Source organism: Emydura macquarii, unplaced genomic scaffold (genome assembly GCF_026122565.2).
Source record: "Emydura macquarii macquarii isolate MOO-44397 ecotype Brisbane River unplaced genomic scaffold, CSIRO-AGI_Emac_v2 contig_771, whole genome shotgun sequence".
Classification (NCBI taxonomy): Eukaryota; Metazoa; Chordata; order Testudines; family Chelidae; genus Emydura; species Emydura macquarii.
Genome location: NW_027130908.1, coordinates 119889 through 132877, shown reverse-complemented (window position 1 = coordinate 132877; position 12989 = coordinate 119889). Strand labels below are relative to the sequence as shown.

The 12989-nt window shown below is 44.7% G+C and overlaps 1 protein-coding gene across 1 annotated transcript; it reads right to left on the bottom strand.

Annotated features, from left to right (window-relative positions):
* Positions 1-372: 372 nt before the first annotated feature.
* Positions 373-1362, bottom strand: LOC137149573 (olfactory receptor 11A1-like). Its single transcript, XM_067543085.1, has one exon. It carries the CDS (start codon positions 1360-1362, stop codon positions 373-375), a length of 990 nt encoding a protein of 329 aa, XP_067399186.1.
* Positions 1363-12989: the final 11627 nt, after the last annotated feature.

Below are 12989 nucleotides of genomic sequence, written 5' to 3'. Positions count from 1 at the left end.
ACATGTGTTAACATGGAGTTAAGTCTGATTGAGTCACCTCATAAAACCCACACAAATATTAAAAATAATTCTCGGGATAGAGATATTTCTTAAAACGGAACGCACACTTTTTCTCCCTGAGGTATTGTTTCCATCAATGCTCCAGCAAGTAATTAACAACCACGCAGAAGAACCTTGTCTGTAGCCCCATTGCTTTGCTGTGCACATATAAAAATATTTCACAAAGCATCGTCAAATCACGTTGTACTCATTTTTTCAAAGCTTCACTACAGATCATACATCATAACCCACTTCTCCCCCCGTCCCTTTATATCTTGGTCATGCTTTGAGCAGGGGTTGGACTAGACGACCTCCTGAGGTCCCTTCCAACCCTCATCTTCTAGGATTCTGTGAGACCCTGGAGACCAGCCATTGGCATAACCGCCCCGAGGAGACCATCCTGGCAACTCTCCTGTAGGCCTTGCTCACCTCCTGGTTCCTCAGGCTGTAGACCAGGGGGTTAAGGAGTGGGGTGATGGCTGTGTAGAGCAGAGAGAGTGCCTTGCTGGAGTTCAACCCCGTGCTGGCCCTGGGTGACATGTAGACGGCCACCAGCGTCCCGTAGAACAGGGTCACCACAGTGAGGTGGGAGGAGCAGGTGGAGAAGGTTTTGTGCCTCCCCAGGGCAGAGGGGACTCTCAGCACGGCCCAGGCGATGCACATATAAGAAGCAACCGTCAGGAGGAAGGGGGAGGCTGGGATGAAGGACAGGAAGAACGTGGCCTTCTGGACCCCGGCGGTGTTGGTGCAGGAGAGCCCTAGGAGGGGCTGGTAATCGCAGAAGTAGTGATCTATCTCACGGGGGCCGCAGAAGCTCAAGGCTGTGAGCAAGAGTGACACCATCCCCATAAACAGGAGTCCGCCCACCCAGCACCCCACCACCAGCTGCCCGCAGACCCTGCCGTCCATCAGGGAAGGGTAGCGGAGCGGCTGGCACACAGCCAGATAGCGGTCGTAAGACATGGCTGCCAGCAGGAAGCACTCCACCGTGGCCAGGGCGCCGAAGAGATAGAGCTGCACAAGGCAGCCACCCAGAGATATCGCCACGGCGCCTGTCTGGAGACCAGCGAGCATCATGGGGGAGATGTTGGATGTGGAGATCATCTCCAGGCAGGAGAGGCTGGAGAGGAAGAAATACATGGGGGTGTGGAGATGGGGGTCCAGCGCCACCAGCACCACCAGGAGGAGGTTGAGGGCCATGGATATGATATAGACGGCTAAGAAGCCAATAAAGAAAAGGATCCACAGTTCCTTGAGGTCCCCAAATCCCAGCAGGAGGATGTGGGAGATGGTGGTGAGGTTTCCACTGCCTGTCTCCTTCATAGGGAGAGTCTGGGGGAAAGAGAGTCATCAGATAATCATGAGACAATGAAAAAAACGATCCATAAAACCTGTAGCTATGCGGTCTTGCGGGAAGTAGTCTAGTGGTTAGAGCAGTGAAGGCCGGACATGGGGACTAGTGGATAAAGCAATGGGGGCCAGGAGGTCAGGACTCCTGAGTTCTATCTTACAACTGGGGTGTAATAAAATAAAGCAGAAGTACTGGCCCTCCACACCCATTGCGAATAAGAGGAAGTATCTTGAAGCTGTGCTTCATTTATTTCTATTCCTTCAACAACGTGATCTGGCCAAAACTCAGCATTGGGGGAATCCTGGCAACTTGAAATTGCCTTTCATCCCAAATTGGAAGGAGAAACCGAAATCTCAAGCAACATGAAAAGTTTCATTTGGGAGACATTGGAAGAACCTTCTCAAAATGTTGACGTGCTTTGTTGTGATAGCGCTTTTGACTTTACCCTTTCTAGTCTCTTCTACTCTAGCCTATTAGAGCTGAGATGATAGTCGAATCGAAGTGCTTTGAAGTTACTGAAATAAAATGTCGCACTCATTTTTCACCAAAAATTTGACAACATTGATATTTTCCCATGAAACAGATACATTTTGTTGAATCAGCAAAGAGAGAGAAAACAGATCCTTCAGCAGATTGTGAACCGACTCCAGTTTTTCAACCTTTTCTGTGAACCCTACGGATTCAGGACAGAGTGGATAATAACGGATGATAGTAGCACTGTGTTAAGCACCAGGATAGGGCTCTCCTCCTTCTTTATGGGTAGCAAGCAGCTGAATTTGATTTTTGCCTTTGCCTCTGACTTCCTGGTGACCTTGAGTGCGTCCCTCAACCTCTCTATGCCTCACCTTTGTTATTTAATAAGTAGAAGCCACAGCGATGAACCAAGTCCTTTCCCTGGACAGTTTACAATCTGAAGAACCTTCACGGGGCATAAGATCAGACTCCAAAAGGGGGGAATCTTTAGCAATACAATGAAAACAATAGCACTCTTCCCTCTCACAAGCGGTACTGGAAGGGTTTCATCAATTATCATGGAAAGAAATTTAAACACCATTGTCCCTTGGCCTACACAGTGGCAGGAATCAATGATAGAAGACAGAGATCTTTGTAAGGAATCCCGTTTATTTACAGACAATGTGCACAAGGTCTTGTTTCCAGTAGGAACAACAGCGGATGCTATCCTTTCTCAGCAGTCCACGTCTGCCTTTCCATTGAGTCCTGTGCCCAAAATCAGCTCTTTCTCTGGATTTTATCCCAAGGCCATGCTAACCTGTGCTTCTCTTGCGTTCTTCCTCTCATGTGCACATATTCAGAGCTACAACCAACCAACCAACCCACCAACCCCGTAGCCTCTGTGTCTGGATGTAAAATAAGTTCTCAGCACTTCCTGAAAATCAGGTCCCTTTGAGGTATCTCAAGTTGGGCCCTCCAAAATTCTGGCAAATATTATTTGACAAATATGATCATAATCCAGTAGGATTTTTCCCCCTGTTTCTGGCATCCATGCTTCTTTAAAGACTGTCCACACAGCCGAACTACAGCCCCTAGCTACACGATTCTCTGAAACAGCCACACAGAGCAGCAAACTGGAAAAGACATCTCAACCATCTCTAGCAAATGCCCGGGTCACAGTTTTGAACAGAGCTAGTTGGATGCTCTTTGATCAGAAACATTATTCAGCAAATGTTGCTGTTCTTAATTTAATGGTTTAGCTGAGGTGGCAAATAACTAGTGATTTTCAGAAGGTTGACACTAAGCACTTTCTGAAAATCAAGCTCTTTTAAAATTTCTCCAGTTGGCATTGAAAAAAGGAAGCTTACAGAATCGCTAGCCACATTTGAAAAGCTTGGCCTTATTCAATTGGTATATATATGTATATATTTGCCGAGCCAAATGAACAGCCAAAAATACAGTGGGATTCTGGTTAAAATTTTTAAAAGCTCCTGAATCCCTTTTTCAAAAGCACTTATTCGCTTAGAAGCCCAGTGAAAATGGGACTTAGACACTTTCAAACCTTTTACCCTCTGTTTCACTATGAGTTTGCAATGCACTGTGCAAGCCTGGAAAACGGAGGGAATTATTTTAGTTTCATATGCCATAAATATTACCTTTCTCCTGCACCAGGAATGTAGGATCGTCATTCTTGTTTGGGTGATGAAGCAGACAGACTCCGACGCTCTCTTCTCAATTCATCACTTTCTCCAGTTCATCTAGTCTTCTTTCAAGTGGTAGGGATTTTGGTTGGAAGGAGACCAGCCACTGGCCAGAATCTGTGTCATTCTGGAAAGGCAGCGCCAGAAATGGTGGTACCCTCTTACTATTCTCTTTATAGGAGACAGGAACCTCCCTGGAGTGCTGCTGCAAAAATCTCTTCCAAAGAGAATTGTTTGAGTAATTTTCCTTGGGAGAATTGCTTTAGCAATTCACTATGAGCAATTTTTTAAACTTAAGTACCTCCCCTGGGGGAGCAGCATTAAAATAGAGAATCCTTTATATGTTTGTATTTAGTCCTTGCAAAATTTATGTTGCTGAGTTTATTAATGAGAGCAAGTGGCCAGGATTCATTTTACAGCGGTCGAAAAGATACTTCCAGCAGAACAACACCTGTGCTAAACTATTGCTGCTCCAACTGCATTGCTAAGAGCTGGGTGAAAACTTGTTATGGGTTGAGTTGAAAGCTCATTCAAACGGATGTGTCAGCGCTCCCTTTGTTTCAGAGAGTTGTAAGAGATAGTTCAGAGTTAATATGGTCTGGGATCTAGTGGGGATTGTAACCAGGTCTTTGAGAGGGCACACAGAAACTCAGAACAGACAAGGACAGAGAGAGAGAGGCAGAGACAAAAAAGCCAAGCAGTAACCTGTGAGCAAAATGAGACCTTGGAGAAAGCTAAAGAGATCTTTGGGGTCGGTGGGTTAAAGAGTCTTGGGGCTGTGATCTGAGGAAAACTTCCTTTTGTTCCTAGCTCCTCCTGTGTTTGGGCAAGCAGGACTTGGTACATCCCTAGTAAATAAACAAGAAAGCCTCAGAGCGAACATCAGCCTCCATCAGCTGGGCCCCAACCTATGACGAGCTGCTCGGGTTGGAAAGAGGCAACACTATTATTATCGCTGTAGTGCACAGGGGCCCACTCACGGATCAGCCCACTGCACAAATGCAGAGCAAAAGGATGGTCCCTTCCCCAAAGAGCAATTGAAGAACCCACTGCTGCCTTCGTTCAGTGCTGAGGCCGTAGCGCAGATCCACAAAGATATCTAGGCATCTCAACCCCATCTTTTGGCACTTGAATTCCAGTTTTAGGCTTCACCGTGATTCACAAAACCCCAGCATGGCTGCTGCCTCACCCTGTAGGTGTTCAGAGTAAAAGATCCCTACGCGTCTATGTGCCTCCCTCTGAGCATGTACGCTGCTGCCTCGTTCTAAGAGTCCAGCTGCCTATCTCCTGCCAGGGCGATCCACTGACTGGGGGAAGACATGTTCTCCTCCTCCCATCAGCCCCATGGGGCCCAGTTGCTGTAGGCCTGCTCAGATCAGGCCCCAAATCCAGCTAGAGAAGACAGTTGGGGTGCCCACCTTCTAGCGGTTAGCACATTCACCTGGGATGTGGAAAGCCCAGGTTTACTTCTCCACCCCCCACCTCCCTGCTTGTTAGGGAGAAAGGATTGAAACAGTCCTATCCCACCTCGTGAGTGTGCTAGCCACGGAGCCGTGGGACATTCTGATAGGGGGGAACCTTGGGTCTCTCCTGCCAAAGCAATTTGGATATATATTGAAGTTGCCACTGGCCCCAGGAGAGAGCAAAATGGTAGCTGCTCCGAGCCATGCAGACCCCAGTTCCGCAGGGTCCTTGAGGACATGCTTAACTTTAAGCACAAACGAATTCCCAGAGTTCCATGGGGTTATGAACATGCTTAAAAACTAGGCACAGGCTTAGGTACCTTGCTAAATCGGGGCCTGAAAAAAATGGGCTGCAGAAAGCAAATTCACTGGTGGCGATCCCGCCACAGAGCCACCAACTCAGCAATGTGCTTATGCTATCTCTGACACAGGGATGTGCCAGTTTGTCCCCATTGCAGATCCCAATTCTCTCTGGGAGTAGGCAACCCCCATAGCTCCGTGGGTCCATGAGCAATCTTTCAGCCCAAGGGGTGGTCCATGGGTCCTGCCTTAATTCAATCCTTCATTCAGTCCCGGTTATGGAACTGGGCGCAATAGAACTATTGTGGGACTTTTTCTTGAGCAAGGAAAGAGAGAAATGCTGCATTCTCTGCCTCTGGGAGTCTTGGAAATGAAATGCCTTAGGTGACCAAATCATGTTGATATTCAGTGGGAATGGGGCACGTTAGATCCCGTAGGATCTTCTGAAAACCCCAGCCTAGCCAAAGAACATACGGTTTTTTGAATGACACATTCAAGTTCAACCCTAATTTGCTGGGCTGGATTTGCTGCCCTACATTATACGACAGTTCAGCTCAGTTGACCACAAATCTTAAATCTGTTAAACCTTTAAAATCTATTAATTTATGGATTTTGCAGATCACTGTTTACAGGACAATGGAACAGGCTGCGTAAGGAGGTTTTGGAAGCTTCTTCAGTGGAGGTTTTCAAAAGGAGGCTGGATAGCCACCTGTCTTGGATGGGTTAGACACAACAAATCCTGCATCTTGCTAGGGGGTTAGACTAGATGATCCTTGCAGTCCCGTCTAACCCTATGATTCTACGATTGACTCCAATAATAAAACACACATAGAATCACAGAAGATTAGGGTTGGAAGGGACCTCAGGAGGTATCTAGTCCAACCCCCTGCTCAAACCAGGGCCAATCCCAACTAAACCATCCAAGCCAGGGCTTTGTCAAGCTGCAGCTTAAAAACCTCTAAAGATGGAGATTCCACCACCTTCCTAGGTAACCCATTCCAGTGCTTCACCACCCTCCAATGGAAAAAGTTTTTCCTAATATCCAACCTAGACCTCCCCCACTGCAACTTGAGACCTGTGCTCCTAGTTCTGTCATCTACCACCACTGAGAACAGCCTAGCTCCATCCTCCCTGGAACCCCCCTTTCAGGTAGTTAAAGGCTGCTATCAAATCCCCCCTCACTCTTCTCTTCTGCAAACTAAACAAGTCCAGTTCCCTCAGCCTCTTCTCATAAGTCTTGTGCTCCAGCCCCGTAATCATTTTCGTTGCCCTCTTCTGGACTTTCTCCAATTTGTCCACATCCTTTTTGTAGTGGGGGCCCCAAAACTGGACACACTACTCCAAATGAGGCCTCACTAGTGCTAAATAGAAGTGAATAATCACTTCCCTCAGTCTGCTGGCAATGCTGCTACTAATGCAGCACAACATGATAAAGGTAAAGATGAAAGGAGGACTAGGGTTCTAAGTAACAACACAAGGACATTGTGCTAAAGGTCTGATTCTGCCAAAAGCTGTATTCTGCAGGTGACTGGTGTTTGCAAGCCAAATTTTGCAAAATATCCACTAACTTTGGATGCAAGGCTGTCAGGAGGAAGCCACTTTCCAAACAAAACTCAACGGAAGACCCAGTGGATTTAAGACGACCCACAGGGCTAGGTCTACACTGCAGCTGGGCGTGATCCCCTATGAACCCGTGCAGACTTGCACTAGCCACACGCAAGTTAAAACCAGCGGTCTGGATACTGCGGCTCAGCTGGAGTCTCTGCAACATCCCCACTGCTGTTTTTAGTGTCCTAGCTGGAACTCCCACCTACGATATAGCCATTCCCTTATGGACCCGATCTTGCAACCCTTCTTCTTTTGAGCAATGCACGATTCTTGCTGATCTAGGCTGGAGAGCTCTCGGACTGACTGCCAGAGGACAAGTGACTCAACTGAGCGCTGAAATATTAGTCGGTTATGTGAAGCTCCACTATTCACACTGTTCTTCAAGGCAGACTGTAGGAGAGTAAAGAGTTAAAAACTGAACAAATGGTCAGGCCTAAGCTACAGGGAATGGGGTCAAGGCACGGGCAAACCTTGTTTCTGTTAATTGGTGTGAATTCTAGTTAGAGTCTGTTCTCTCTCTTCTTCTCCTCCCTTCCTGGCCATCTGCGCAGAGGATGAGTCTATCGTCATTCCTGTGCAAGGTCTTGGTGGGAAGACAGCATTATCTTCCTTCTCCCCCTGGCATGCCTTTACTTCAAAGAATGTTAGTGTAAAATGTATAGGTTTTGAGGCGATGTGCCTGACCTCTGTATGGTAATCCTGTAAACAACAAACAGGGGCTAGTGTAATTGTATTCATCATGTAGTTGTTAATATTCCTTTTATAGGTGTCAAAGTAACCAAATCAAGGTCTATGTGGAGTTGCTGGAAATGTATACAGTTACATACTGTTATAGATAAAAGAATTGTAAAGTAACTCCCTTGTTGCTCACTCGCGTCGTCGAGGTGGAACGAGCAGACAATGAAGGGTTCCGTCTCCCCAATCCACCCATGGGACAACCTGTTTGGTTATTTTTAACACAGACATTGCCCTGGGAGGCTTCAGTTGTTTGTTGAGACCAGCAAGATCATCCACAGAGGCTCATGTCCCTAGACGTGTTCTTCAGCTCATATTTAGGGCAGCCTGATGAACCACTGAAAAGACAGCCCTTGCTTCTCAAGGTAGGTGAAATACTTTCTTGGTTTTATTAGAGAACTGGTCATGATATCGTCTCACATTGTTCTTTAAGTTGTGTACTGAGAGCTGTGTGGGGTGCACAGCATTTTACAATAGGAATAAAGACATGGTCCTTGCTCCTAAGATCCTATTGACTCAGCTGATCATGGGAAATCAAGATGCTTGGGGAGAGAACAACGGGCAATGGACAGATGGGATAGAATGCACACAACTGGGCAATGAGCGTTGTTTGGCTGGCAGCATGGGCATACTAGTGTCCTTTCCTTCCTTCCTTCCTTCCTTCCTTTCCTTTCCTTTCCTTTCCTTTCCTTCCGTTGGGACTGGAAGTATCATTGGAGGGATGCTAGAATAAGGCATTGTTCCGAAGACTGAAATGAAGGAGGAGAGAGATGTTTTGTGTAGGTCTGGTTCAGGGAAGGCAGCTCGAGGATTTAGGTACCATTTCCAGTGAAATGTAATGGGCATGGGGTGCCCAAACTGTCCGACAGGTTTGAAAATCGCCACCTTGCAGCCTGGGAGAAGGTGCAAAGATGCTAGTGAAAGAAGGGAATAAATGGGGTCAGGAAAGAAGTGGAATTAATGGATCTGACAAGGGGTATGGTGGAGCTATGTAGACATGGGTCCATCTGGGAGCTGAAAGAAAAGAATAGGAGGGATTGACAAGCTGGGAGTATTTTACATGTTTTCTATTTTTTATACGATGTTTTATACGATTCTAAATTTTATACGATTTTTTTTATACAATGTTTACAGCTATTGTCTGTTAGCTGGTGCCTGGTGTATTTGGAAGGGGTTGCAAAGGCGAGGGACATGGGGATTTCTTCCTCTGTTTACCCATTGAGCCTGAAACTTTTATTTTTTGTCCACCTGTTGTGTCCTGCCTGGAAGTTGTCTAGGGCAGGTGCTGCCTCTTTACCATTTGTGTGTCAAACATCCAGCACAATAGGGAACTGGTTGCTGATTGGGCCTCTGTATGCTACGGTGCAAGTGCTATTACTATTTGTACTGTGAGTAACCAAGAAAGAGGCCAGGAGTACATACGTATTGTGACTCACTCGTCCAGCAGCATGTTTTTTATCTGGTTCCAGCTAAATGTACAGAACGCTAAATATTGTTGACCTGGCTTAATGTTAAATTTGAAATGGAGAATGGATCTGTTTGTAGAGTTATAGTTGTAGACTTTGTAGTTTATAAAGTTGATAGCAGAGCTGGTCAAATCTAGGAATTTCTATTCCAAACTCAACAAGAGTCCTGTAGCACTTTAAAGACCAACAAATTTAATTTCTGCAGGCATAAGCTTTAGTGGGCTGCAACCCACTTCGTCAGATGCAAACCTGTTAGTCCGTATCCAGACTAACACGGCTACCCCTCTGGAACTGTATTCCAAACTCACAATTCTGAAATTTCTCATGAAACTAACATTCAAAAAAGTCTCTCATTTTTGAAAAAACTTGTATTTGATCAATCTTACCCAGACACTTTATTTCAGTCAGGTCAATGTATTTGATTTTTTAATTTTGAAGCCCTTTATTCTGACTTTATCATTTCAACTTTTATATTATATTATATATTTTGATAATTTTCTGTCAAAAATACGACAAAATTGACACATTGTCGTCTTGTTTTAATTCATGGTCATTTTCTGATGGAAAATTGTTATATTGGAAAACTTTCAGCCAGTTGTAGTTGACAAAGGTCTCCTTCCCAGCAGAGATTACAGAAGGTGCTGTGGTCATGGTATATATCAACATCAATAACATGGGAAAGGTGAAAAGGAGGTGAGGGAAGCTAAATATACAATATTGGAAAATAGGGCTAAATACTCTTCAACAGCAATAGCCAAAAATATTGCAGTATCCCTATTATAAGCTGCAGTGTTTTGGATAATTACTGTGCGATTATTTAAAAGGATGAAAATGATCATATTTGTTTGTCTTTGTTTTTTATTATCAATACAAAAATTAAGGGGAAATACCTTGGAAAAGACAAAAAAATTCCTAAGACATAATGACCAGAAACATGATCAAAGAAACAAAATTCTCTGAAAAAAACATAAAAATCTGCATTTTCCCACAATTAACAAGAAATGCTGAACATTAGTTTCCCTAGCCACAATATATATAGGTATGAGTTGAACACAGTGTTTTATTGATATATTTACAATTTATATTTAAAATTTACAATGCAAGTTCGAAGCCTACCAGTGCCATCAATCATAATAAAATAAAATGAATAGACTTGCAATTTGTATTTCTTACATATACCAAATACTTCCATGTCTATAGTCTATATTTTTAGAATAAAAAAAAAACGAAAAAACGTTGGACTGATCCAATCATTGTGCATTGTTTCTTTAGTGTGCTCAGTGGCTTCTTGTTTTCATTTCTTTTCATTCAGTTTATGATTAGTGCTTTCCATGTGTTCTACAATTGTCTGCCTTTGAACATAATCTACAGCCTTGCTGCATATAGAATGGAAAAGCACATTACCATCAACGTCAAATTTGTCCACGCCAAGCTCAGGACATGGCTTTACAGGTGATTTTTTAAGTTTTCAGCATCTTTTCATAAGTTACTTGAGTCTGGAGGCCGAAGTGAAATTTGAAATGCATTAAAACACAAAGAAGTATGCACCATTGAGGAACCTCTATACATCAGAAGCCGTTTATTGGAGCAAATTTAACTATGTAAATTTAAAGCACATTCAAAAATCAGCCACAAGAGGGCGAAGTTGTGTGTACTGAATAAGTGACAATGGTACTTTCAGTAAAATTGAGTTAATAGTTAATGTACATTTTTATTTCTTCAAAAAAAATCTAAAAACTGTTCTCTGTAAAAACACTAATTCTGAATTTTTCCATGGTTTTCCATAGCAAACAGATTCTAGGATCCTTGATTATGACTAATATTTATCTATCTGTTTAGAATCATAGAATATTAGGGTTGGAAGGAAACTCAGGAGATCATCTACTCCAACCCCCTGCTCAAAGCAGGACCAGCCCCAACTAAATCATCTCAGCCTGGGATTTATCAAGCGGGGCATTAAAAACCTCTAAGGATGGAGATTTGACCACCTTCCCAGGTAACCCATTCCAGTGCTTCACCACCCTGGCTAGTGAATTTTTTTTCCTAATATCCAACTGAATCCTCCCCCACTGCAACTTGAGTCCATTGCTCCTTTTTCTGTCATCTGCCACCACTGAGAACAGCCTAGCTCCATCCTCCCTGGAACCTTTCTTCAGGTAGTTGAAGGCTGCTATCAAATCCCCCCTCATTCTTCTCTTCTGCAGACTAAAAAGCCCAGTTCTCTCAGCCTCCCTTCATAACTCATGTGCTCCAGCCCCCCAATAATTTTTATTCCCCTCCACTGGACCGTCTCCAATTTGTCCACATCCTTTTTGTAGTGGAGGACCGAAAACTAGACAGAATGCTCCAAATGTATTCACCAGTGCTGAATAGCGGGACTTTGAGCAGGGGGTTGGACTAGGTGACCTCCTGAGGTCCCTTTCAACCCTAATCTGTTAGAAATAATCAAACAAGTTGTCCCGGGGGTGGACTGGGGAGACAGAACCATCCCTCCCATGTGTTACCTTGTCCTGCTCAAATTAGTCCCATCTGTGGATAGTAGACCTCTGGCCCAACCAGAAACGGGGAGTCGTTTGTTCGAACCCGCACCTGCCACACCGGCTCTTGGGACCATCCCCAACCTGCTTGCGCTAGGGTGGCAGATCCAATTTCCTCTAGCTACTCCTTTGATATTGAGGGTGCACTGAGCTAGAGTACAGTCCCTAAGGGTTGTTCACCGGATGGCTCTGAAAGGTCAATAGCTTTTTAATTGCTTTGCCGCATTGGTACCCTCTAGTCCAGAAGGCCATTCCCCGAGACGGGCATCCCGTCAGAGGTTTACAAAATGATCCGTTAGAGTTTGCTGAACCTGATCACAAGCCTCTCCCCATAAAATAGTTTTGACACTTTTCACCAAATCTGTTATAAGGCTCTTGGTGAGGTTTCCAAGGGTTAAAATAACCGTTCCCAGTATGTGGTTAGTGGAGACCCGTGCAGATCCCTGCAATATTTTCCCCCTCTGTTCAGCAGCCCCAGGACATGTTCCAGACATTGGACATGAGCTGCTGAGTCAGATTCCTGTAAAGAGTTTCACCCTTCCCACAAATAGTTAACAACATCGCATCATTTCTGGAGATTAACCCCTTCTGAGTTTGTAATTGCCCACAGCAGCATTTTTCCTACTCTGGTAAATTATGTTGCACCCTCCCCTTACACACCATATCCTTCCCTCCTGCAGTCACATGCCCTTTGAGGCTTTATACTCTATTTCCAGGGGGTTGGAGAGTAGCATTTGGGTAACTCCTCCCCTTAACCACCACTCCCCACCACTTTTGTGGAATTGATTCCCAATACCAAGCAAAACCGAGTGTATTATTACCCTGAATTACCACCCCTGCCCTGCCCCATGATTTTCATTGTTCCCACTAGCCCATTCCCTCCACTGCAATAACTGGGCAAATAGATACCTTAGCCCCCCTCAACAACTTGTGAGAATTTTCATTCACAAACAGACATATTACATTCCCTCCCAACCTGGTTCATTTTATTCTGTGTGAGTCTGGGATAGTTAGTTCATGGGAAGCTGAGTTGATGTGTATGAGAAAAGAGATCACTGTGGCTTGCACCAAGTGACAGTGGGCCATTGTTTGTGCCGTTACAGCGAGCTGTCCCACTCTGATGACTCCCCTGTGGGTTTTCACAGTGAGGTTGAAGATTGCTTGATGAAGTTGGCTGGCCATGTTAGTAGTATACTGAACAGCTTTACCTTGGACATATAGTGATGAGTCTAATGCAGCAGAATTGGGGGTAGAAACTGCGGATACATGGACACTGTGTGCTTCATACAGAATTGGGTGTTCACGATAAACGTACGAAGGGCTTTGGAGTATTGGGG